Source organism: Malurus melanocephalus, unplaced genomic scaffold (genome assembly GCF_030028575.1).
Source record: "Malurus melanocephalus ecotype Western Australia unplaced genomic scaffold, MMel_1.1 scaffold_594, whole genome shotgun sequence".
Lineage (NCBI taxonomy): Eukaryota > Metazoa > Chordata > Aves > Passeriformes > Maluridae > Malurus > Malurus melanocephalus.
The window spans coordinates 367,033-386,724 of NW_026623826.1; the positions used below are offsets into that span (position 1 = coordinate 367,033).

At 48.4% G+C, this 19,692-nt stretch overlaps 1 protein-coding gene across 1 annotated transcript in view; it reads left to right on the forward strand.

Annotated features, from left to right (window-relative positions):
- HTR4 (5-hydroxytryptamine receptor 4) overlaps positions 1-18,455 on the forward strand; it is a 54,737-nt gene extending 36,282 nt beyond the window's left edge. Inside the window, exon 8 of the mRNA XM_057382955.1 lies at positions 17,915-18,455. Coding sequence (XP_057238938.1) covers positions 17,915-18,002 — 88 coding nt within the window. The 3' untranslated portion in view covers positions 18,003-18,455. The remainder of the gene's footprint in view (positions 1-17,914) is intronic.
- The last annotated feature ends 1,237 nt before the right edge of the window (positions 18,456-19,692 follow it).

Genomic DNA, 19,692 nt, shown 5'->3' on the forward strand with positions numbered 1-19,692 from the left:
CACCAGCCCCTGCTGCAGCCCCTGAATGGGTTCTTTGCTCTTTAAGGGTTGGATCCATCATGGATGGAAGAGAAATTTGGTTAGGCAGGTTCTCCCCAGACATTAATTCAGTTTTTTGCTGCCTTTGAAATACAAGGGGCTGGCTCCCCCCTGCCCCACTGAGGAGCTCCATGGGGGCTGCACCACGATCAGACACATTTCCCAACCCTAAAATTGCTCCTTCCTGGCCAAGAGCTTCTGCAAATGGGGAAGCTGTGCCAGTGGGATTTTACATTTTTAGAGCAGTGGCAGGAGGGACAGACCTTGTGCTGAACATGGGGCACTCAGCCACGAAAAGAATGGAACTGTAATAGATGGGGATTTCAGGGTTCTGTGCAACACYAGGCTGAAAAAATGCCCAAATCATCTGAAAAATRCTGTGTTGCCCTTGAAGCAGATTGTTTGCATTTCTTCTGTCATGAGCAGATATTTATTCAACACAAACCAGCAAACTCCTGCCTCCATGAATCACTGAACTCTTRTGCAGCACAAGTGGATGGGGAGCCGGGTCAGCATTGCTGGAATTCCTGGGGAAAACAAGTTGTGAGATTTATCCCCAGCAAAGGAGATGAAAGCTGGGTAAAATATATTTGAGCAACGATCAGAGCAGACAAACTCTGGAAGATTTGGGTCAAGGAGGTCCCTCTGGTGTGTTCTCATTTCCTCTCAGAAGTGCTCAGAACGCTGCTTTGGTCTCTTCAGGCAAAGCTCTAGTGCGAGGTTTATTTACCACTCATTTTCAAGCATAGAGAGGTCTTCTCCAAATGTCAATTGGATTTCTCCGAAGGAAAACACATCCGGATTTTTCTCTTAAAAAAAAGCCAAAAAGAAACAAAGTGGGAAAACCCAGAAACATTCACCCTGGGAGCTGGAGCTGTAGCTGCTCTTGGAGCAGGAGTGCAGCTCCTCAGCTTTCCAGTTCTTTGGGGTTTAACAACCCCACAGATCTGTTGGAATAAAAAGAAATCCCYATTGGTTGTAGGGAAGAGGTGAGAACTGCTGTGGAGCAAAAGGATGAGTGGTCACAGAACCATGGAACCATAGAACGGGCTGTGGTGGGTTTTGAATGATTTGTGATGGTTTTTGAATAATTTGTGATGGTTTTTTGAATGGTTTGTGATGGTTTTTGAGTGATTTATGATGGTTTTAGAGTGGTTTGTGATGGTTTTGGAATGGTTTGGGATGGTTTTTCAGTGGTTTTTGATGGATTTAGAATGGTTTGGGATGGTTTTAGAATAGTTTGGTATGGTTTTTGAGTGGTTTGGGATGGGTTTTGAGTGGTTTGGGATGGGTTTTGAGTGGTTTGTGATGGTTTTAGAATGGTTTCTGATGGTTTTTGAGTGGTTTGGGGTAGTTTTTGAGTGGTTTGTGATGGTTTTTCAATGGTTTGGGATGATTTTTGAGTGGTCTGGGATAGTTTTTGAGTGGTTTGTGATGGTTTTTCAATGGTTTGGGATGGTTTTTGAGTGGTTTGGGATAGTTTTTGAGTGGTTTGTGTGGCTGTTCGATGCACCACGATCCCCCCCAGCAGAGGGTGGTCCTGTGGGTGGAGCAGTGCCCCCATCTCAGCTGTGATGATGGAATTTCACGGGCTGCAGCTGTGCCTTAGCTCAGGGAACACAGAGGATGCTCCTCAGAGCACAGGGGCTGTTACTGAGCTGCTCCTGGTGGCCCTGGCAGGTTTCCCCCAAGGATCTGGGCTTGCAGGTAAAACACCTCCTCCTGCTCCTCCTGCTCCTGTTCCACTTGTCCCTTCTCCCTCCCTGGGCACCAAGGGATGCAGAGACCTCAGAGCTTCCCAAGGCAGAGCCATACACTCGGTGCTGGGCTTGGAAAGGGCTGGAATTTCTGACTGTGATCCTGCGAGATGAACCAGGGCTCTGATGGGTTCTGATAAGCTCATCAACCCCAAGAGGGTCATTTCTCTGCCTTCCCTTCACTCCCAGCACTCTGTGTTTCATCCTGGAGTTGCCAGGGCGTTTTTGGAGGCAAATGTGGGGTTTTTGTGCTGGTGCCATCTGCTGAACTTGAGGCTCTGTGTTGTTCTTTATTCATGGAAGAACATCCCCCCTTCCAAGGGGCCGATAAAGCCCAGTCCCACTAATTTTTTTTTTTTTTTTAATTCCCAAGCAAAAGCTTGAGAAGCACAGCAAATGAACATTTTAAAATGCTGATTTCAGTGATGCTTCATTCATTTGCCCCAGCCCCAGGGCAGGGCTGCCAGAGGTTGCTCAAGATGTGTTTTCTACTCCAGAGGTTTCAGTTCAGGGATCAGCTCCCTGTGCCAGCAGAGGTGGCTCCAGACCACAGCCCRAGCTGAGGGGATCTCATTGCTGCCTGTAAATCTAATGTTGTTAATTAGGCAAAAYATAATTTGGTTTTCACTTAAATTTCATTAGCTGCCAACCTGGAAAGGCATTCTCGAAAAATACAGGACATTATTAGACTCAATAACAACTAAAAAAAGAGTTTTGTCATTTCTTGAAGGAGCTTTCTTGCAATTTTTTCATGAAGCTTTGCCAATATTTACAACTTAACTTATGTTCTGAYTTCCCTGGCGTGGTTTCACAGCTTGGCATCGGTGCCAGCCTTGGGTGTGACATTCCCTGGGGGCTGGGAGGATCCTGAGTGGAGTTCAGGGAGCTGTAACCATCAGGGGGTTCCTCAGAAAGGTTTAGGCTGAATCAGGGAGTGCAGGGGAGATTTGGGAATCTCCTGCAGGATCTGAGATCAGAGGAACCCTCAGAGCAGGAATGTGGCTGTTCCTCAAAGCCCTGGGTTGGAGGAGCCTCCATGCCCCAAACCCTGCTTCCCAAAAAGCAGGACCCTGCTGAAACCCCACACCCAGCCCAAAAACACCTCACCACAGGAAATGGAGAGCTTCTGATAAGAGAAAAGCTTCTTGTCACTGTGCTGAGTGAAATCAAGATATTTATCTTATTCCTTACAAAGGAAAGAGGGGGTTAGAGTTTTCAAATACCACCGTTTCCTTCAATTCTCCAAAGATAATCTCTTTCAATACATCTGGATATTGGAAAAAGAGATTAGAGTGAAGCAAAACCCCTTTTTGTTATTTGGCCTAATACAAGATGAGAACTCCTGCATTAGTTTGTGTCTGGTGGAGGAGCTGAGGCACTGAAGGGCACCTTGAGCTCTGAAATGACTGAAATGTCCCATCTTTGTCTGCTTTTAATGGCACAGTTTGTGCTTTGGGTAATGAAGGCAGTTGTTGTGTCCTGCTGGGGCGGGATCTGCTTTCCAGCTGGAATTTGGAGCCCATGGCACCACGTTCCCTGCTCTGGAATGCCCAGCCCCTCCTCCTGTCATGAGGCAAAGCTCAGACCTGGTGGAGACTTCCCACTGAAATAATGAATTCAACTTAAACAACRGCATTTCGATGAAACCCAGACACCCCTCATAATCCATCCCACGTTGAATCCTCTTCCAAGCCCTTTGCTGGTCTCTCTGCTCATTCCAGAAGCCCAAACCAKGGTTTAAAATTAATTTTGGTACCTGATTAAACTCTGTTATGGATAGAAATGTGCTCTCCACCTACTCGCCTTCTGTTTCAGCTGACCTTTGAATGTGTTGGGCTGATTTTCTCCTCTCCAGAGATTCATTTGGTTTATCAGCAAAGTGTTTGCAGACACTGCAGATCAGCWTTTGCAGAGAGCCCCACACGCCTGAGGGTCAGAAATTCTCTCAAAACCTCAGCAATTATTGTGTTCTGTTCTTCCTCAGGGCAGCACAATCTCCATCTCAGAGCTAATTGCGGAAGTGCATTTTAATTTTAGGTTCACTTCTTTGTTCTTCTTCTTTTCAATAATTCTCTTCCTTTCTGATTGCTGGAGGAGAATYTTCTGTACCACCCTTTCCTCTGTAAACTCACAGTGGGGAAAAGCTTCCCTGTTACCATAAAGTTTGGAGTGTCTATGGGAGAGAAAACCTTGTTTTATTGGCCAGAAATTTGCTATTTCCAGGAAGGTGTCCAGGACTTTCAGTGCATCTGCTGAGATTTGGTTGTTTTTTACCAATTTGGCACTTTTGGGGTTCTTCCCATTGTCTACAGGGCTCACCCACCTGTGGGCTCAGCCCTTGGGCAGCTCTGAGCACCTTTCCATCCTCAGCTTTCCATTTCAAGCTGCTCTGCCCCCAAACCAGTACTGCTGCAGCAAGGGAGAGTTACAAAGCCAAGCTTATCCCGAGGATTGCTGGGCAAAACTCATTTCTAACCCTGAGCCTGGRATGTGTCTGGGCCTTCTGGAATCCAATTTAAAGGCAGCCCGAGGTAGTAGTCCCTGGGGAAATCCCAAACTGCCCCCAAATCTGGTTATCTGAATTTGAAAATGCTGTTTCTGTGCTGGCTGCAATGGTCTGTCATGGCCAAGGAACAGAGAGATTGATGCACAAGTGAGGACTGGAAACCATCAGCTCATGTAGAAAAGATGGGGATGGGGAATTTGCAGGGCAGGATGTCATTGCCACATTTCCAAAYGGGGCAAACCCAAGCCAAGCCTGCTCTGCCCACATAAATCAGATTTTTTAGCAGTGAAYGTGGCAGTTATCATGGGCAGGAATTTGGTGGCTGAGTTACAACTCCCTGGGGTTTGGTTTAAGGGTCAGATGTGGCTTCCCCSAAAGAGGATCCTCAGTCAGACCCCAGGGATGGTTGGGACTCATGGAATGAGCAGGAGGAAGGCAATTCCCAGCTCCCAAATCCCTTCCTGGAGCAGCACTGAAGAGGTTTTGGAAGCAGGCTCAGCAGAGRATTCCTGCCTAAAACCCCATCTGTGAGACAGGAAAAGGATTTTTCTTGAAAAGGAGAATGATTCTTTGAAGGGTTTTTGCGAAAAAGGACCCCACCTGATAGCTCACATGGTTCTAACCCTAAAAATTCAGTGGGAGGTTTGGGAATGTGGCTGTGATGCCTTTGAGTGCTCAGTGTTTGATGTGGGGCTGGTTCCCGATTAACCATGGCTGTGTTTTCTCCTTTTTCCCCTTCACTCCCTCACTGTSTGTGTCTTTGCTCCTTCCTGCACTAAAAGTGGCTGTTCCTCTGTGTCCAAGCTCCTCCTGCTCCTCTGCAGCAGACCAGCTCCTGTCTAACCATGACCATGCTCTGTAAGTCCCTTCTTTTTTTACTGCCCCTCTGTCTGCTCCCTGGTTATTGCAACCCCATTGGAACCCTCCTGTATTTATGGCTGTGCATTTGTGGGGTGGAGAGAGCAGCCCCAGGGCAATGGGATGTCTCACAGGAACTGGGAATGGGATTCTGGCTGCAGGCTGCTGTGGTAACAGGGATTCTGGCTGTTCTGGTGACAAAAGGTGACAAAAAGGTGCAGCACTGCAGGGTCTCCTCAGTGGGTACCATGCAGAGAACAGCAGGGTGAAATATTGGGGAAAATCTTCCCAGTGAGGGTGGGGAAAGCTCTCCCTGGATCCCTGGAAGTGTCCCTGTCTCGAGTCAGTGAAATCTGGCAGCTCTGGGGCTCCCCTTCCCTCAGAGGTCCCATCCGGGTTCCTGCCATCCCAGGAATGCTCCAAGGCAAGGCATTTCCAGAATTGCAGCTCCAGGAAAATGGATAAGAGTGGGATTGGCTTCCTGCTCAAGATGTTTCTGGGAAAAGGACAGGGAAAAGGAGCAGGGCTCATCCCAGGACTGAGAAAATCCCAGTGAGAGCCTCRGGGTGGACAATCCCAAGGACTGATAGGACACGGAATGCAGTGTCAGTGCCCCATCTCCAACTCCCAATGTGCCCATCCCTCCACCTGCATCCCAAATCCTGCTCAGATTGCACAGCTCCCACAAAACCTCCCATCACCCCAACAGATTTGTCCCTTCTCCTTTTTCCCTTCAGTGCTTCTGTTCGTTCCTCACCAGGGCACAGATTGGAGGGAGGCAGCAGATTTCAGCAGTTGCTTTCAGGCAGCAGAGTCGCAGGCAGTTGGTGTTGTCTCCATCTGGGAGCTCCCAGAGCCAGGTTTCCTGGTGGGCTGGGCAGGGAGGCAGAGCTGGGCTCAGGCTGCTCCCTGGAGCTGCTCCCAGTCCCTGCTGGGAACCACCCCCATCCCTGAAACAGGGAATCATGGAATTGTTGAGTTGGAGGGACCTTAAAGCCCCCCTGTCCCACCCCTGCCAGGACAGGGACACCTCTCACAGCCCCAGGGTGCTCCAAGCCCATCCAACCTGAAACACTTCAGGATTRGTCACATTTGGGGATCTCGTAGGCTTCACACCGAGCAGAGATCAAAGTCTAAATTTCAGCTGTTGTTCCTGTGTGTMAGGTGTCTGTGGATGTCCTCATGTCAGTGTTCCTGTCTGCTCTCACCCCTGTGCCCATCCCTTCATCGTGATCCATCCTGGCTGTGCTTTTCCCAAAAAATCTCCCCTGGATAAAAGCTGCACGTGGGATCTGCAGCCCCAGCTGGGTRTGCTGCTGTCTCTGCTCTCCAGGGAAGTTGTTGCCAACCCCTGTAACACCTCTCCCCTTGTTCTGCCAGGCACAGAGAGGAAAATCTGGATTTTCCATCACATCTATGCAAAATAGTTACAAAACCTCACCCATCTGGTCTGGCAGGATTTGACACCTCCCTGGTCAAAGGGATAAATGCCTCCCTCGAGGTCAGGACAGCAGCAAATTCACTCAGATTCAAAAAGAAATGAGGAGCAAGGACAAAAAAAAGCAAAATGCACTGAAAAAAAACCTGCCCTGGGCAACCCCTTCCTTGCTCTGGGCCCATTTCCCCTGGTCTAGAGACAGAAGTGGGGTGATAAAACTGCTTCTTGTTCCTCTGCTGCCCTCTTGGTCCTTGTTTATGGCCCCTGGTTGTTTTTGTCAGAGGTGTTATTGATGAGATCCTCASTGAGGCTGCGGGAAAGTTCCTGGAGATCATGCTGGGTTTTTTTTTAAGGCTTAAAAGCACTGAGAGGTGGAAGCTGTCAGTGCCTGTCATAGGAACACAGCTGATGGAAACACTTCAGGCAGCAGAAAAAAATGTTTTCAGCTCATAACTCAAACCTTTCCCCACCATCATCCTTGGAGACTGCAGGATGTCCCTGGAAGGAGAAGGAAAAGCTCCTTTTTGGCTTTTTTTTCCTGAAATAACAATTCCTTGGTGAGATAAGGATAATCTCTGGTGGCAATTATGGCTCTGGTTGGACAGTGGAGGTCTTGGGAAGAGGTTTCAGCAGCAGAAACAGGGCCTGCCCAGTTTTCCAAAGCACAAATCTGAGGAATGCTCCCAGTGGAAGTTGCCAGCCTGGAAAGGACAATAAGGACGATCACTCCAGGATTAAKGGGAATGGGGATTTGTGGCAGTTGGCTCAGGAGGAGCAGCSTGTGCCTGTGCCTGTGCYTGGTGAATCCCMCRYRCTTTCCTCYAGGAGAAACCAACTCCAGAGCTGTGCAGCATTTCTGAATCCAAAGGGAGAGCAAACCTGCCGTGGGGGCAATCAGGAAGGAGGAGACTTTCCCTTTTTTTCCCTTTTAGAGCCCAGGGAGAAAGAGGAAACAGAAGAAAGAGGAAATCCATGTACGTGCTCTGTATTCCATAGCCTCATTCCAGCTGCAGGAGATTGGAGCCAGCACCTCTGAAGGCTTCTCCAGACACCTTCACTGGAACCTTTTCCTCAAGACTTCAGGGGTTTTTGAGCCAAAGCTGCTCCTCCATCCTCATTCCTTCCATCCAGGGCCTCCGGAGAGCGAGGAGGAGCCAGGAGGGGCCGGAGCCGCCGCGTGGTGCCGATGGCAGTGCCATTTCCAGAGCTATCAACAGTGTCATTGTCATAGCTCTTGGAATGGTACTGCCATAAGCACTGGACTGCCAGCAGCTGGCCTGGGGAGGGCCCTGGCCCACCTGGAACTGCCCTCCCATGGGAAGAAACTAATTCCTGATGGATGGATGGATGGATGGATGGATGGATGGATCAGGGATGGATGGATGGATGGATGGATGGATGGATGGATCAGGGATGGATGGATGGATGGATGGATGGATGGATGGATGGATGGATGGACAGGGATGGATGGATGGATGGATGGATGGATGGATGGATGGTGGCCTTCAGTTCCTGTTTAAATCTCCAAGGATCACCACACTCTCCTATCCCCCACATCCCAAATGTCCTGCACATGGACAGATTCCTGATGCATCCCAACCTCCCTGACTGGGCCAAGAAGCAGCAGAAAGTTCATGGAAATGTCGGGAGTGAACCAGCCAGGCTCTGCGTGTTTGTCTTTGGGACGGATTGCACTTTCCCAGTGAGTTGGACTGGGAGTGTCTGGTGGGTGAATAGGGCCAGAGTGGTCATCCTAACCAGCCATGTGTGGGGCTGGGGAACTTCTTGTGCTGCCCTGTAGTCGTGTTCCTGAAGGAAGAGCAGCTGGAGAGAAGATCCAGGTGACAAAACCATCCCAAGCACAGCAGGAACATCAGGAGCCCCAGGAGCTCCAGGCTCACAGGACAGACCCTGCCTTGGTTCCCCTCTGTCCAGGCTTCAGCAGTTTTCCTGCAATATTCCATATTTTGCCATTCCAGGTTCTTTGTGGCAAAGAAGAAGAGGAGGCCCAGCAGCCCTAGGTTTTGTTGGGTGAAGAAATCCGCGTGGGTGTGCCAAGGGACCAGGCTGGGGCAGGGAATGCCCTGTTCCYGCAGCCCTGGCAAGCAGGGAGATGCTCTTCCTGCTGGAATCCCCATTCCCTGGGCAGCTGATCCCACTGGGGGCTGGCTCAGACCCCAGGGACGCAGAGAGGGCCAAGGCACAGGGGGGGGAAGTTTCTGGAACAAGAACAGGCTGTGAACTCTGCTGACAAATCCCAGATCACCCTGTCTCCCTTGAGTGATTCCTGCTCCAGAAGATCCCACAGGGATCTTATTGCCAGCAAAGGGAAATGTGTTTTTCAGTCAAGGGGAGAAYTCTCAGGGATAATTCTGGCACTGGGGACAGCCCCACACTTTACTCAGCCACCCCTCTGGAGACATCCTCAGAAGGAATTCATTCTTTCAGCTCCTGGATCAAGCTCTTGTGTGAAACTTCCCATCAAACAGAGAGCGTTGCACGGTGTGAGGGTGTAATTAAACAGAGAGCAGAGCTCCAGAGCTGCCCACAACACTTCATTAAGGTTAATTAAACAACRTGATTTACAGCTGGAGAGGATGAAAGGGAGCAACTCAGAGCTGGCTCAGCAAAGGGCTGGGAGATGCTGGGTTCCTGGAGTACAAATTGGTTCTCAGGAGCAGCTTCCCCCAGTTTATTGGAAGGGGTTGGGTTTAGCCCCTGGAGCATCCCATTCCCTGGCCAAACACAGATATTCCTGGGCACCTGGGAGGAGGAAAGGCTTGCAGATAGCACAGATAAAGCTCTGCCAGAACAAACACAAGATTTCCTTCCCTTCCCCTCCGAGGCAGCAGCCAGAGCAGTGGGAGCTTCATTTCTGTGAATTATGGAATTGTGGAATGGCCTGGGTGGGAAGRGACCTTAAACCTCAGCCAGGTCYTACCCTAAACCACCTTTCCCTATCYCAGAATGATCCAAACCTCATCCAGCCTGGCTCTGGACACTTCCAGGAATCCAGGGGCAGCCACAGCTGCTCTGAGCACCCTCCCAGGGAGGAATTCCTTCCCAATATCCCATCCAAACCTCCTCTTGATTTGAAGCCATTTGCTAAATTATTGGGCAAAGCACATCTTCAGCTGCCTCAGCCCAACCAATAACTGTGGTGCATAATTTGGTTTATTTTGGTACAGAACTGGGTTTGTTTTGGTAAAGAATTGGGTTCATTTTGGTACAGAATTGGGTTCATTTTGGTAAAGAATTGGGTTTATTTTGTGAGAGCAGTGATTGCTGCAGCAGAGCCTGGACTGAATCCAGTCACGTTGGGAATTTGATGGAAACTGCAAAGCAATTTTCTGTTCCATTTGCCACATGTGGCATTGCTCTGCTCTGCCTCAGGAAGGAACAAACATCAATCTGGGCAGCTTTGATTTACCAAAGCAGGGACTAAGGCAGAGATTCATGGACTGTGTCATCTCCTCTGGAGCAGAAAATAGRCAGCCCCAGAGGCAGCCAGGGGAGGGCACAACCTTCAGGAGTCTGAACTGATTTGTCTGCTCTGCACTTCCAATTTGATGGCAATGGATAAAGCAGTGGCCAGGTGGGATCTCACAGGTGGTCCTGAAAGACACTCAGCTCTGCAGAAGAAAGCACAAAAAAAGCAGGAATAACCTCGTGTTAACAGCAGGATCTGCAAATCAAGGGGTTGCACACACATATTACCTCTTTTCGTGATCACAATCAACTCATGGATCAGTGGAACTCTTCCTGTCGTGTCCCAGTCCCCAGGGAACTTCTCAAAGGAATGATCTCAAAAGAAAAAATTGAAAGCTGGGCTTACTCTAAAAAAAAAAAAAAAAAAAAAAAAAAAAAAAAAAAAAAAAAAAACATAAAAATCAAACTCAGCAGAGAATAAATAAATAAATTCCTGCTTGATCATGACCCCTCAYTTCTTGGGCTYCTCTCATCCTCCCCACAAACAGGAGCTGTRTAAATATTGAGATTTGTGCTTCTCTTGGTGGATTCAAACGTTGAGCTTGACAATTCTCTTTCAGGCGTCTTCAGGGGATTTGAGGCTTTGCTCAGAGAAATAAAAGGTTTTGCTGAGGTTCAGGGGAAGCAGTGCCTGGCATCCCTGGCACAGATCCTCAGGGGCAAATGCTCAGGAGCTCCTCCTGGGAGCCTGGAAAGGCTCAGGTGGGACAACAGCACCAGCACAGGATGTTTGGGGCCAAAGTGACAGAAATTGGGGACTCAGCAGCATCTGAATCACAGCAAAAGGAAGCAGCAGCTCCTGCCCACCCCAGAATGCTCCTGAGGATGCTCTGACCCTGCTGGGAGAGAGCTYTTGGCAGGGAAGGGGATGAGCAAGGGGAGCATCATCCTTCCTGAGGAACAGGGGAAGGAACACAGCCACGGCAATCTGTGCTCCTTGGCTGGCCTTGGAATCCTGGAGCTGGGCTAAAAACAGGGAAAAAAACACCCAGGGAAGTGAGGGAGGGCATTAATTCGCTTTAAAAAAATGGGGAGAAAACACCCAGGGAAGTGAGGGAGGGCATTAATTCGCTTTAAAAAATGGGGAGAAAACACCCAGGGAAGTGAGGCAGGGGATTAATTCACTTTAAAGGGGGACAGAGGAGGTTGGGGAGCACAGAGGGCTCTGAAATCCCGGCCTGCACTGAGCAAAGCAAGGCTTTTGAGGGAGAACCTGGAGATTTCACTCCAATGAAGCACCCACTGCCAATGTCCCCATCTGTGGTGTGACATTTAATCCTGAGAAAAGGCTCACAAGAGATGAGGAGGGGAGAGCACAGCTCACAAATAATTAATATTGTTCCCGATATCACGGCTGAGGTTTCAAGAATTCACACCCAGTGGGTTGTAGGAGAGAAAGTGCAAAGCCAGGAATGTGTTCCTTGATTCAAATCACAGAAATATTAATTGGAAAATCTGGACGAAGGAGGAAAAGGGGGAAGAAACTCCCACTGAACACAACATGGTGAAACCTGGTGTTTGCTCTGTGAGCTGAGGAAAGGCAGCCTAATCAACTTTGACTAAAATTAGTGAGACTCGCTACAACTTAATATATATTAATTGAGATGTTAAAGACATCACAAAGATCTTTATTATTAATTTTTTTTTTAAAAAAAGTTATTTAATTTAACAATTTTTAAATTAACTGTTATTTTACTSGTATTTCATTATTTACTTTTATGTCATTGCTCCCTTAGAAGTAAATACAATTTTCAGTCTTTAAATTAGGTACCTTAAGGTGAGCACTCTGAGGCTGCACAGGAGCTCCCAGGACACAAATTTGTGGATATTTCATGGACAAAATGCACCAAGGGCTGGATGTGCTCCCTGGGGAGCAGAACTCTTCCAGCAGCCTGGAGGGTGGGAGGGACACGGGGGATCCGCAGCTGCTGAGAGGGAGTTGGTGGCATTTGCTCCTCGGGAAGGAGCCCAAAGCAGTGACACCAACAGMGGGCACAGCCAGAATTTTGTTATCAACCCCGGGATGCTCTGGAGAAAGGCTGGATTTGACACAAAAAAAAACTCTTCTGGTTGCACCCGAGGCATGGAAGGAGATGGAGGTTTTTGCCAGATTCCAGCCAGTTGTAATTCCATTTTCCACGGGGTGTTTCAGTGGAGAAARGTCCCCCATTYCYAGATTGAGAGGGTTGTTAAACASRGGAAGRGGSTGCCCAGRGAGGTTTGGAGTGCCCATCCCTGGAGGTGCCCAGGGAATTCCTGGAGGTGGCACTGAGTGCTCTGGGCTGGGGATGGGCAAAGGATGGATTCGGGCTGGAAGGGYTTTTCCAMCCTCAAYAATTYTGGGATTYTGGGACCCTATCCCTGTTTGGAACCCAACAAACTCCACTGTGTGAGGAAACAACTCCCAGTGGCTTTTGCCACWGTTTCATTCCCCAGCTTTAACAAACATTGGGTTTTTTTCCCAGCAGATAAAAGATTTAATGATGCCACTGGTGAGACCTCCACTTAAAAATAAAAAAGTCATCCTTATCTTCCATCTGAGTATCATTAATTGATCCTGCTTGTGTTTCATTAATTGAAACACTTGCCTTGGACCCAGCAGCCCGTTCTGAGCGTTCCATCTGTGGGTGGTTGGGAACTGCTCCCAGTGGGGTCTCTGATGTGTCTGAGCACTTCCAAGTGCTCTCCTCATTAGTACATTGGGGCCTCTTATGATTGTTGCATTAATTACGGTGTAAAAACGAACTGGAGGCCAGAATCTGTAGCTAATTAGAGGCTCTAATGGAGTGCCAGGCTTAACATTAACGAGAGRGAAATGGAAATGGGGAGTTAATGGGAGAAAAAGGGGAAAGGGCTCCTCTGCCCAGCACCACCCCCATGGCCTCTCAGCTGCTCACTCCTTTACCCTGCTTTATAATTAGCAAATGGATTTCACTCACTGCAAACAAGGAGCTCCTCGCTGATTCTAAAATTYGCTTAATTTCTGTCCTTTGGTGCCCAAATTACTGTTTCTGTTGTGGAAACATCGACTTCTCCAACATTAACACATCGCAAATCTATAGTGGAAGAATTCAGCAGCTCTGGGCCAGCCCCGTCCTCCTGGCTGCTGGGTGGATCTGTTGTTTTCCATCACCAATTTGTGTTCATAATACCCAAATTCCAAGGTTTTTAGCTGAAGTTGAGCAGGACATCCTGCARTGGAAAATAAAATTATAAACATTATCCAGGTGGAGCAGCTGGAAGCAAAAAGATCAGGAGAGTGGGAAAAGGGAAAATTTGTTCAATTCAGCAGTGGAGGTGAGGGGGGTTGGGACGAACCACAAAGAAATTCATTAATAAAGTCTGAAAATACAGAGGATAAAAAAGGAAGATGGAAATGAGCACCTGCAGTCCCAAGAAAAGAGAATTTGGGTCAAATTCAGCCAGAAGAAACAAAAACGAAACAAAATGCTGAGGGGTTTGGACATCTCCTTTCAAAATGCTATTTCAGGTTATTACTGCCTGCAYTTCTTAACATCCTCCTTGGAAAAGATCCACATCTGCAAACAGCAAAATAAATGGACTGGAGCGGTTTAGTCCTGGTTTGCCAAAAAGAGAGAGGGATGACGGAACAATGGAAAAAGAGAGACACAAACATATTGGGAGATGCTTTCTTTGTTTCCTGTGACTTGTCAGAGACAAAGGAAATCTCTTTTTTTCTCCCTTTTTATGTTTCTCTCATTCAAAAGCTTTGCTTACTGGAGAACTGCTAATTTTAAATGTTTTTTTTTTCTGTCGAAATCTTACAAAAAGCACCAAAGGCTGGGGGATGTGGAGACAGGTGTTTTATAAAACCTCTGCCTGGAAATTTAGTGAAGAATGAGGGCTGAGTTCAGCTCCCAAGGTCTGAACAGCATTATTTGATTATGAGATAATGAAGAGATTCAGCTGAACTGCTCAGGAGTGRGAAAAATACACACTTGTCAAGAGACAGAGAGAGATTTGTGCTCAGATTTGACTACAAAGGACTTTAAAATCAACATTGCTGTCGGAGCCATGTAAATAATTCAGCAATCCAAACGTTTTCCCAAGATCCAGGTTTTCACTGTTGGGCTATGATGGGATAATTGAATTTATTCTTATCCTGCTCTAATGGTTTTGTGCTGTTGGCCAAGTGCAGAAYTTCACTTCAGAGGTGGGAACAGCACAAATCCATCCCAGAGGTTACAGAGTCACCTTTTCATTTTATGGAGTCTGTGAACCTGGGAATGCTGAGAGAGGGATAATTCCGCTCTCATCTGTGCAAGTTTCATATGCAGCTGCACTAAAAGCAAATGTTTTGTGAAATTACATTTAATTTGGCCTCTGGACATTTTCTTTTCAAGCAGAAGATGGGAACGGAACAATGCCTTTTGTTCCCATCTTGTTCTGACATTTGGTGTAGTTCAGATTTAAGGATTTTGCTCTTTCAAAGCCTTCCCACTCCTTCGAAGTGGAAAAATATCACCGATTAAAATAGTGAATCCCAGAGATTCTTGCATTTTATGTCACACTCTTCTCATTTCTCTGGCTGTTTCCCAACARCCCCCAATTTTCCAAAATGTCAGAAATACCTTTTCAAGGAGCCAAGAGGAGGGCACTTTCCTGATCTCCTGAAAACACGCTCAGGTTTTATTCCTGGCCCACTGGAATTCCATCTGTGGGATCTTTCCTGGTGCTTCCATGGTGTCACCCAGGTCCATCCTGCACTTCCAGCACCTCCAGGGATTGATTCCTGGGGGTTTGTGGCTGCCAGAAAACACAGAATTTATAAAAAAACCCTTTTCCACCTGGTCCTGACAGGAATGAGTAGTGCAGACCCATCACTGCCTGGGATAAGTAACAAAAATCATTTAAAGCTGCTCTTTCTTCCCCTCACTTTCTCTTTATGAATTCTGTTGATTTATAATTGAGAATTGGTAATTCCGGGATGGAGCAGATGGTGCCAGGCTGATTTCAGAGGGATTGTTCATCACAGTAACCTCTGCCAAGGGATTGCTCACCACAATCCCAATCCGAGCAGAGTTATTTGTTCTTGCTCTTGGAAATCCATCTGAAAGCAGCAGAGCTTTGAGGATATCRAGGGGGAAATTCCAGCAGGGGGATGCAAATATTCCAGAGGGGAAATMACTCTGCAGCTGGCAGAGAAAGAAAAATTGTGGGGCAACACAACTGGCAAATCTTAGCAAAGTTTAAATYCTTCTTTCAGTTTGGAAGCTCAGTTCTGTTCAAAACGTGGCTCCAGCCAAAACCTCTTCCACATTCCATTTTAGGTGGTTGAGGATAAAAATCAATGATTTAAAATATTTATTATTATAGCATGTWAATATATTATATAATKACTTMATTATATATTATAYTATATTAATATAATATAGTATTAAAATAAAAATACATTATTCAAAATAAAAATACCTTATTATAAATGGGATTCTGCTCAAGCCAAATGCAAATCTCCCAAGTTTATCACCTCTCACATAATTACATCTGGTTTTCCTCTGGTCCCAACAAATCTTTCCTGGGTGCTCCTGCAAATAACGAAAGGATTTGTGATGTTATGGGAACCATCATCACCTACTTGCATTTTCCTTGGAAATCTTATTCCAGGTGGGATGGTGCTGGTTCCTGGGKGAGGTTTTAGTTGTAGATGAAGGAAGAAACGTGTTTTGAAGTGTTTCCTTTGGAGCTGGGCTTCAGTCACTGGAAAAGGAGAAAATGGAGACCCAAAATTGCCAGTATTGCAGTAGGGAGATCAGTCCCTGATAAAAGCAGCAAAAGGCCTTGAACATCAATTGCAGTCTGCTCTTTTCTGCTTTTTTCCTCTTTTTATCTCACAAGGAGTTGCAGACTTGCTCCAGATCAGAAACGGGAAAAATATCTGGAACTGAAAAAGTCTGGGCAATGAGAAAAGCAAACAATGCAAAGGGAACACTCARCACCCCATCATTTCAGTGAATTTGATCCCTGCGTTTTCTCTTCTGTTCTTGCTTTCTCAGGGGGGCTTTCCAAACTCTGTCAGGAGCTATTTTGCATTTATAATACAAAAATTACAAAGCGATTTGCAAATGCAATGGAAGTGATGCTTATCAGCTTTTTGTGTAGCTCATGTCTGAACTTCGGAGCCATTTGTGCACCCAGTGAGACCTGAGGTACCGTGGARTGCCAGATACCMAAAAATACCCCCAAAATACCTCAGAAATACCCCCACCCATCCCTATTTTGCAGCAATATCTCTCCTCTGCCTTCTTTGAGCAGAGGGGGAATGGATTCAGTGCCAAAGGTCTGGGGAGTGCAGAGTGAGCAGCTCCCATCGCTCCCTGCACAATCCCAGCTGCAGAACCTCCCCCGAGTGTCTGGGAAGTTTTGGGACAGCAGAAACCACCTCCTGACAGCCCCAAACTGGAAAAATTCCTAATGGGAGCAGTTGGAACCTGGGTAAGGGGTGTAGAGCAGAGACCAAAGGCAGCGGCACACCTGGCTGCGTTTGGGAAGGTGGGAAACACAGGAGCCACACAAACCCTTCCCCAGCAGGGATTCCCTCTGAAACGCCGATTGAAGAGGAAAGCTTCAGGGTGGGGGAAAAAACCCTGGGAAACGAAAGTGTGGGATCAGAGGACTCAGTCACGGACTCCTGGAGCTGGTGGGAATGTTTCCGGAGTGCTGTGCCGGTAGCTGGGTGAGCCCGAGCTGTTCCCCCGTGCCAGGGATGCTCCGTGCCAGGGATGCTCCGTGCCCCGTGCCAGCGCTGCTCTCTCCCCGCAGGGTGAACAGCTGGAAGTGCTGAGCTCTGCCCGAGGCTCCGGCGGCCCCTTTGTGCCTCGGCCACCCCCGGACCCCTCCGGGACTCTTCCTTAGCTCAATGTCCCCCTAAGGACCGGCACCACCTGCTCTTGCTGCTCCTGCTCCGCCCCGGCCCGCTGCAGCCGCAGAGGAAGGTTTGCTCGGTTCCGTGGCTGTCCCGCTCCCTGTCCGTCCTGCCCGGGAGGAGCGGGGCTCTCCCGGCTCCATCTCCGTGTCTGGGGCAGAGCCTTTGGCATTCCCGAGGTTTCTGGGGTGCCTTGTGTCCCCACAGTGTCCCTGCAGTGTCCCCGTCTGCCTCGCTCCATGGAATCCCAGCTCTGTTCTCCTCTCGTGGCCGTCTCGTTGGAGTCTGTGCAGGTCCAAATGTCTTTTCCCGTCTCTGACATCCTGTCTGTAATTTGTTGGGAGCATATTTTTGAAATTTTTTGGAATTCCTGGTCCTTTAAAAAAGTGCTGGAGTTCTGAGGGGTGTTTGGTGGAATTCCGACAATGGAATTCTGGTTTTCCAAAGCCTGGGATAATCTCAGAGAGGTCACGGTGACTCCAGAGGACAGAACACTGAACGGGTTTGATAATGAAAATTGGAATTAGACAGAGACAGCTTTGGGAATGCTCTGGAATGTTGGTCTGGGATTTCTCTTGAGCAGCATCCCCTTCCCAAACCAATCTCCAACAATTCCCTAAAAGTGCTGGAGACATTCAGGGAAGTGCCCCCAGCTCAGGCACCCCCGTGGGATCCGAGTTCCCTTGCTGTGGACTCCTCTCACCCAGCTCACCCCAGACACCTGAATCCCAACAGCTTCTTGGTTTCCAGGGATTGCTTTGGCTGCTCCAGGCTGAAGATTTCCTCTCCTGTCACAGAGCAAAGCAGAGATTGCCACTTTTAAAATTTGGGGTCTGGATATTGGGAAGAATCACCCTTTCAAACAGACTTTGGGGTTTGTAGGATCTTTTCCCCATGTTTGGCATTGAGCTGGCACTGACCAACCTTTGTGCTCCCCCTGCCAGGTACAGGGTTTTACACAACGGGCACCACCAGGAACACGAGAAGCTCCCCATCCACACCGACCCCGAATCCCAAGAGTCCTGTTTCTAGTCCTGGGCCCAGAGCAGGAACAGTCCAGCTGGGAGAACAGAGGCCTTTCAGGATACCCCAAGGATTCACGGACAGCAGGACTCGAGAAACGTCCATCTGCACTGTCAGGATGCCTCCTGCACCCAAATCCTGGGAATGTGTGACTGTGGGAGCTGGGAGGGAGCACGGGGAGGGCAGGACTGCTGTCCCTGCAGGAGCAGGGGGACATGGCTGTGCCAGGGCCCTGCTCTGGGATGGGGCAGGACACGAACAAACCCCAGCCAGCCCTGCTGGGACTGCTGCTGCTCCTTCCAGCTGCCTCTGGAGCAGCTCATCCCTCTCTCCTGCAGTCCTGGAGCTCCCAAAGCGTGGCTGGAGCCCAGCAGGGCATGGCTGGAGCCCAGCAGGACGGGGCTGAGCTGCTGCTCCATCCCTGCAGGGCCAGCCCGGCCAGCGGGCACTGCCAGAGCACGAACAGCTCCGGGTTCCCTGCACTGCCAGGGCACAAACAGCTCTGGGTTCTCTGCAGAGTCTGCCCAGCCAGCAGGCACTGCCAGGACATGAACAGCTCCAGATTTCCTCCAGGCACACAGGAAGGAAGGTTTGCTGCCCTTTTCATCCGGCCCCTGCAAGAGATCAGCACCAGCCCTGCACCTCCTGGCTCTGGAAATGCTTTGGTTGTGTTTCCTGGCCAAGGAGGGTTCCAGGGGTGAGGAGTGGGACGTGCAGGGCCAGCCCAGCTCCGAGCCATTCCCAAAGGTTGGGATGTGGCCCTGGAGCCCRGCACTGTCCCCATCCCTCCCCTGARCAACCTCTGGGCRTTGTGAGGTGGAGAGAGCGKGGCCRGGATGGATCACCAAGTGCCAMCYYGGAGAAGAAACCATCCAAAACCCTTTTCTAGCAACGTTTGGGACAGAGACTTCTACTCACATTTGCCACCTTTATTTTTCTATTTGTTTCTGGTCCCTTCCAGTTGAGGCAGGAAGTTTTCCAGACTTTTCCAATCTCCCCTTTTGTGAAGATCCCAGGCCTCAGCTGCTTCCCGCATGTCGATGTTGCCACGTTCCTCATGAGCTGCTTCCCCCTTGGCATGGGAAAGGGCGGGCAAAGGCTCTCAACTCCACAAATCTGGGAAAAGGATTTTCATGAGGATCAAGACCACGAGCCTCGACCCTTTTTTGGATGAAAATCTACCCCGGAGATGCCACCCTGAGCCTAGAAAATGAAATGGTACTTTGTTATTTTGTGTAACCATGTACAGATATTTTTAATGTAAAAAGGAAAGCTGACGTTATTTATTATTTTTTATCAGGGACATGTGTTTTTTTCATTAAAAGCTTCTCGACCAAGGAGCTTCCCATTCTATGATTATTTGGTGCTATTTCTGTTGCTATGTGACAGGTATTTACCATAAACACACAAATCCTGCTCCGAACAAACAAAAATGTTGCTCAGTAGGAGAAATATTGTGTGTGAGWAGAACAAGTGGCTTCCTGACCATGYTGTGGGACTTCTTTAAATGATTCTTCCACATCAGAGTTGCTGCTAAAGTTTCCCATCCTTTTCCTTTAGGATTCCAAAGGAATCAGCCCGAGCTGCAACACCGAGGTAGAAAATCCCTCTGCAAAGACACAAATGATTGTTTTTTGTGGTGAAAGGTTCTCCTGGTTCATCACTCTGTGACAGTGACCTGTTTTGACAGGGTTTTATT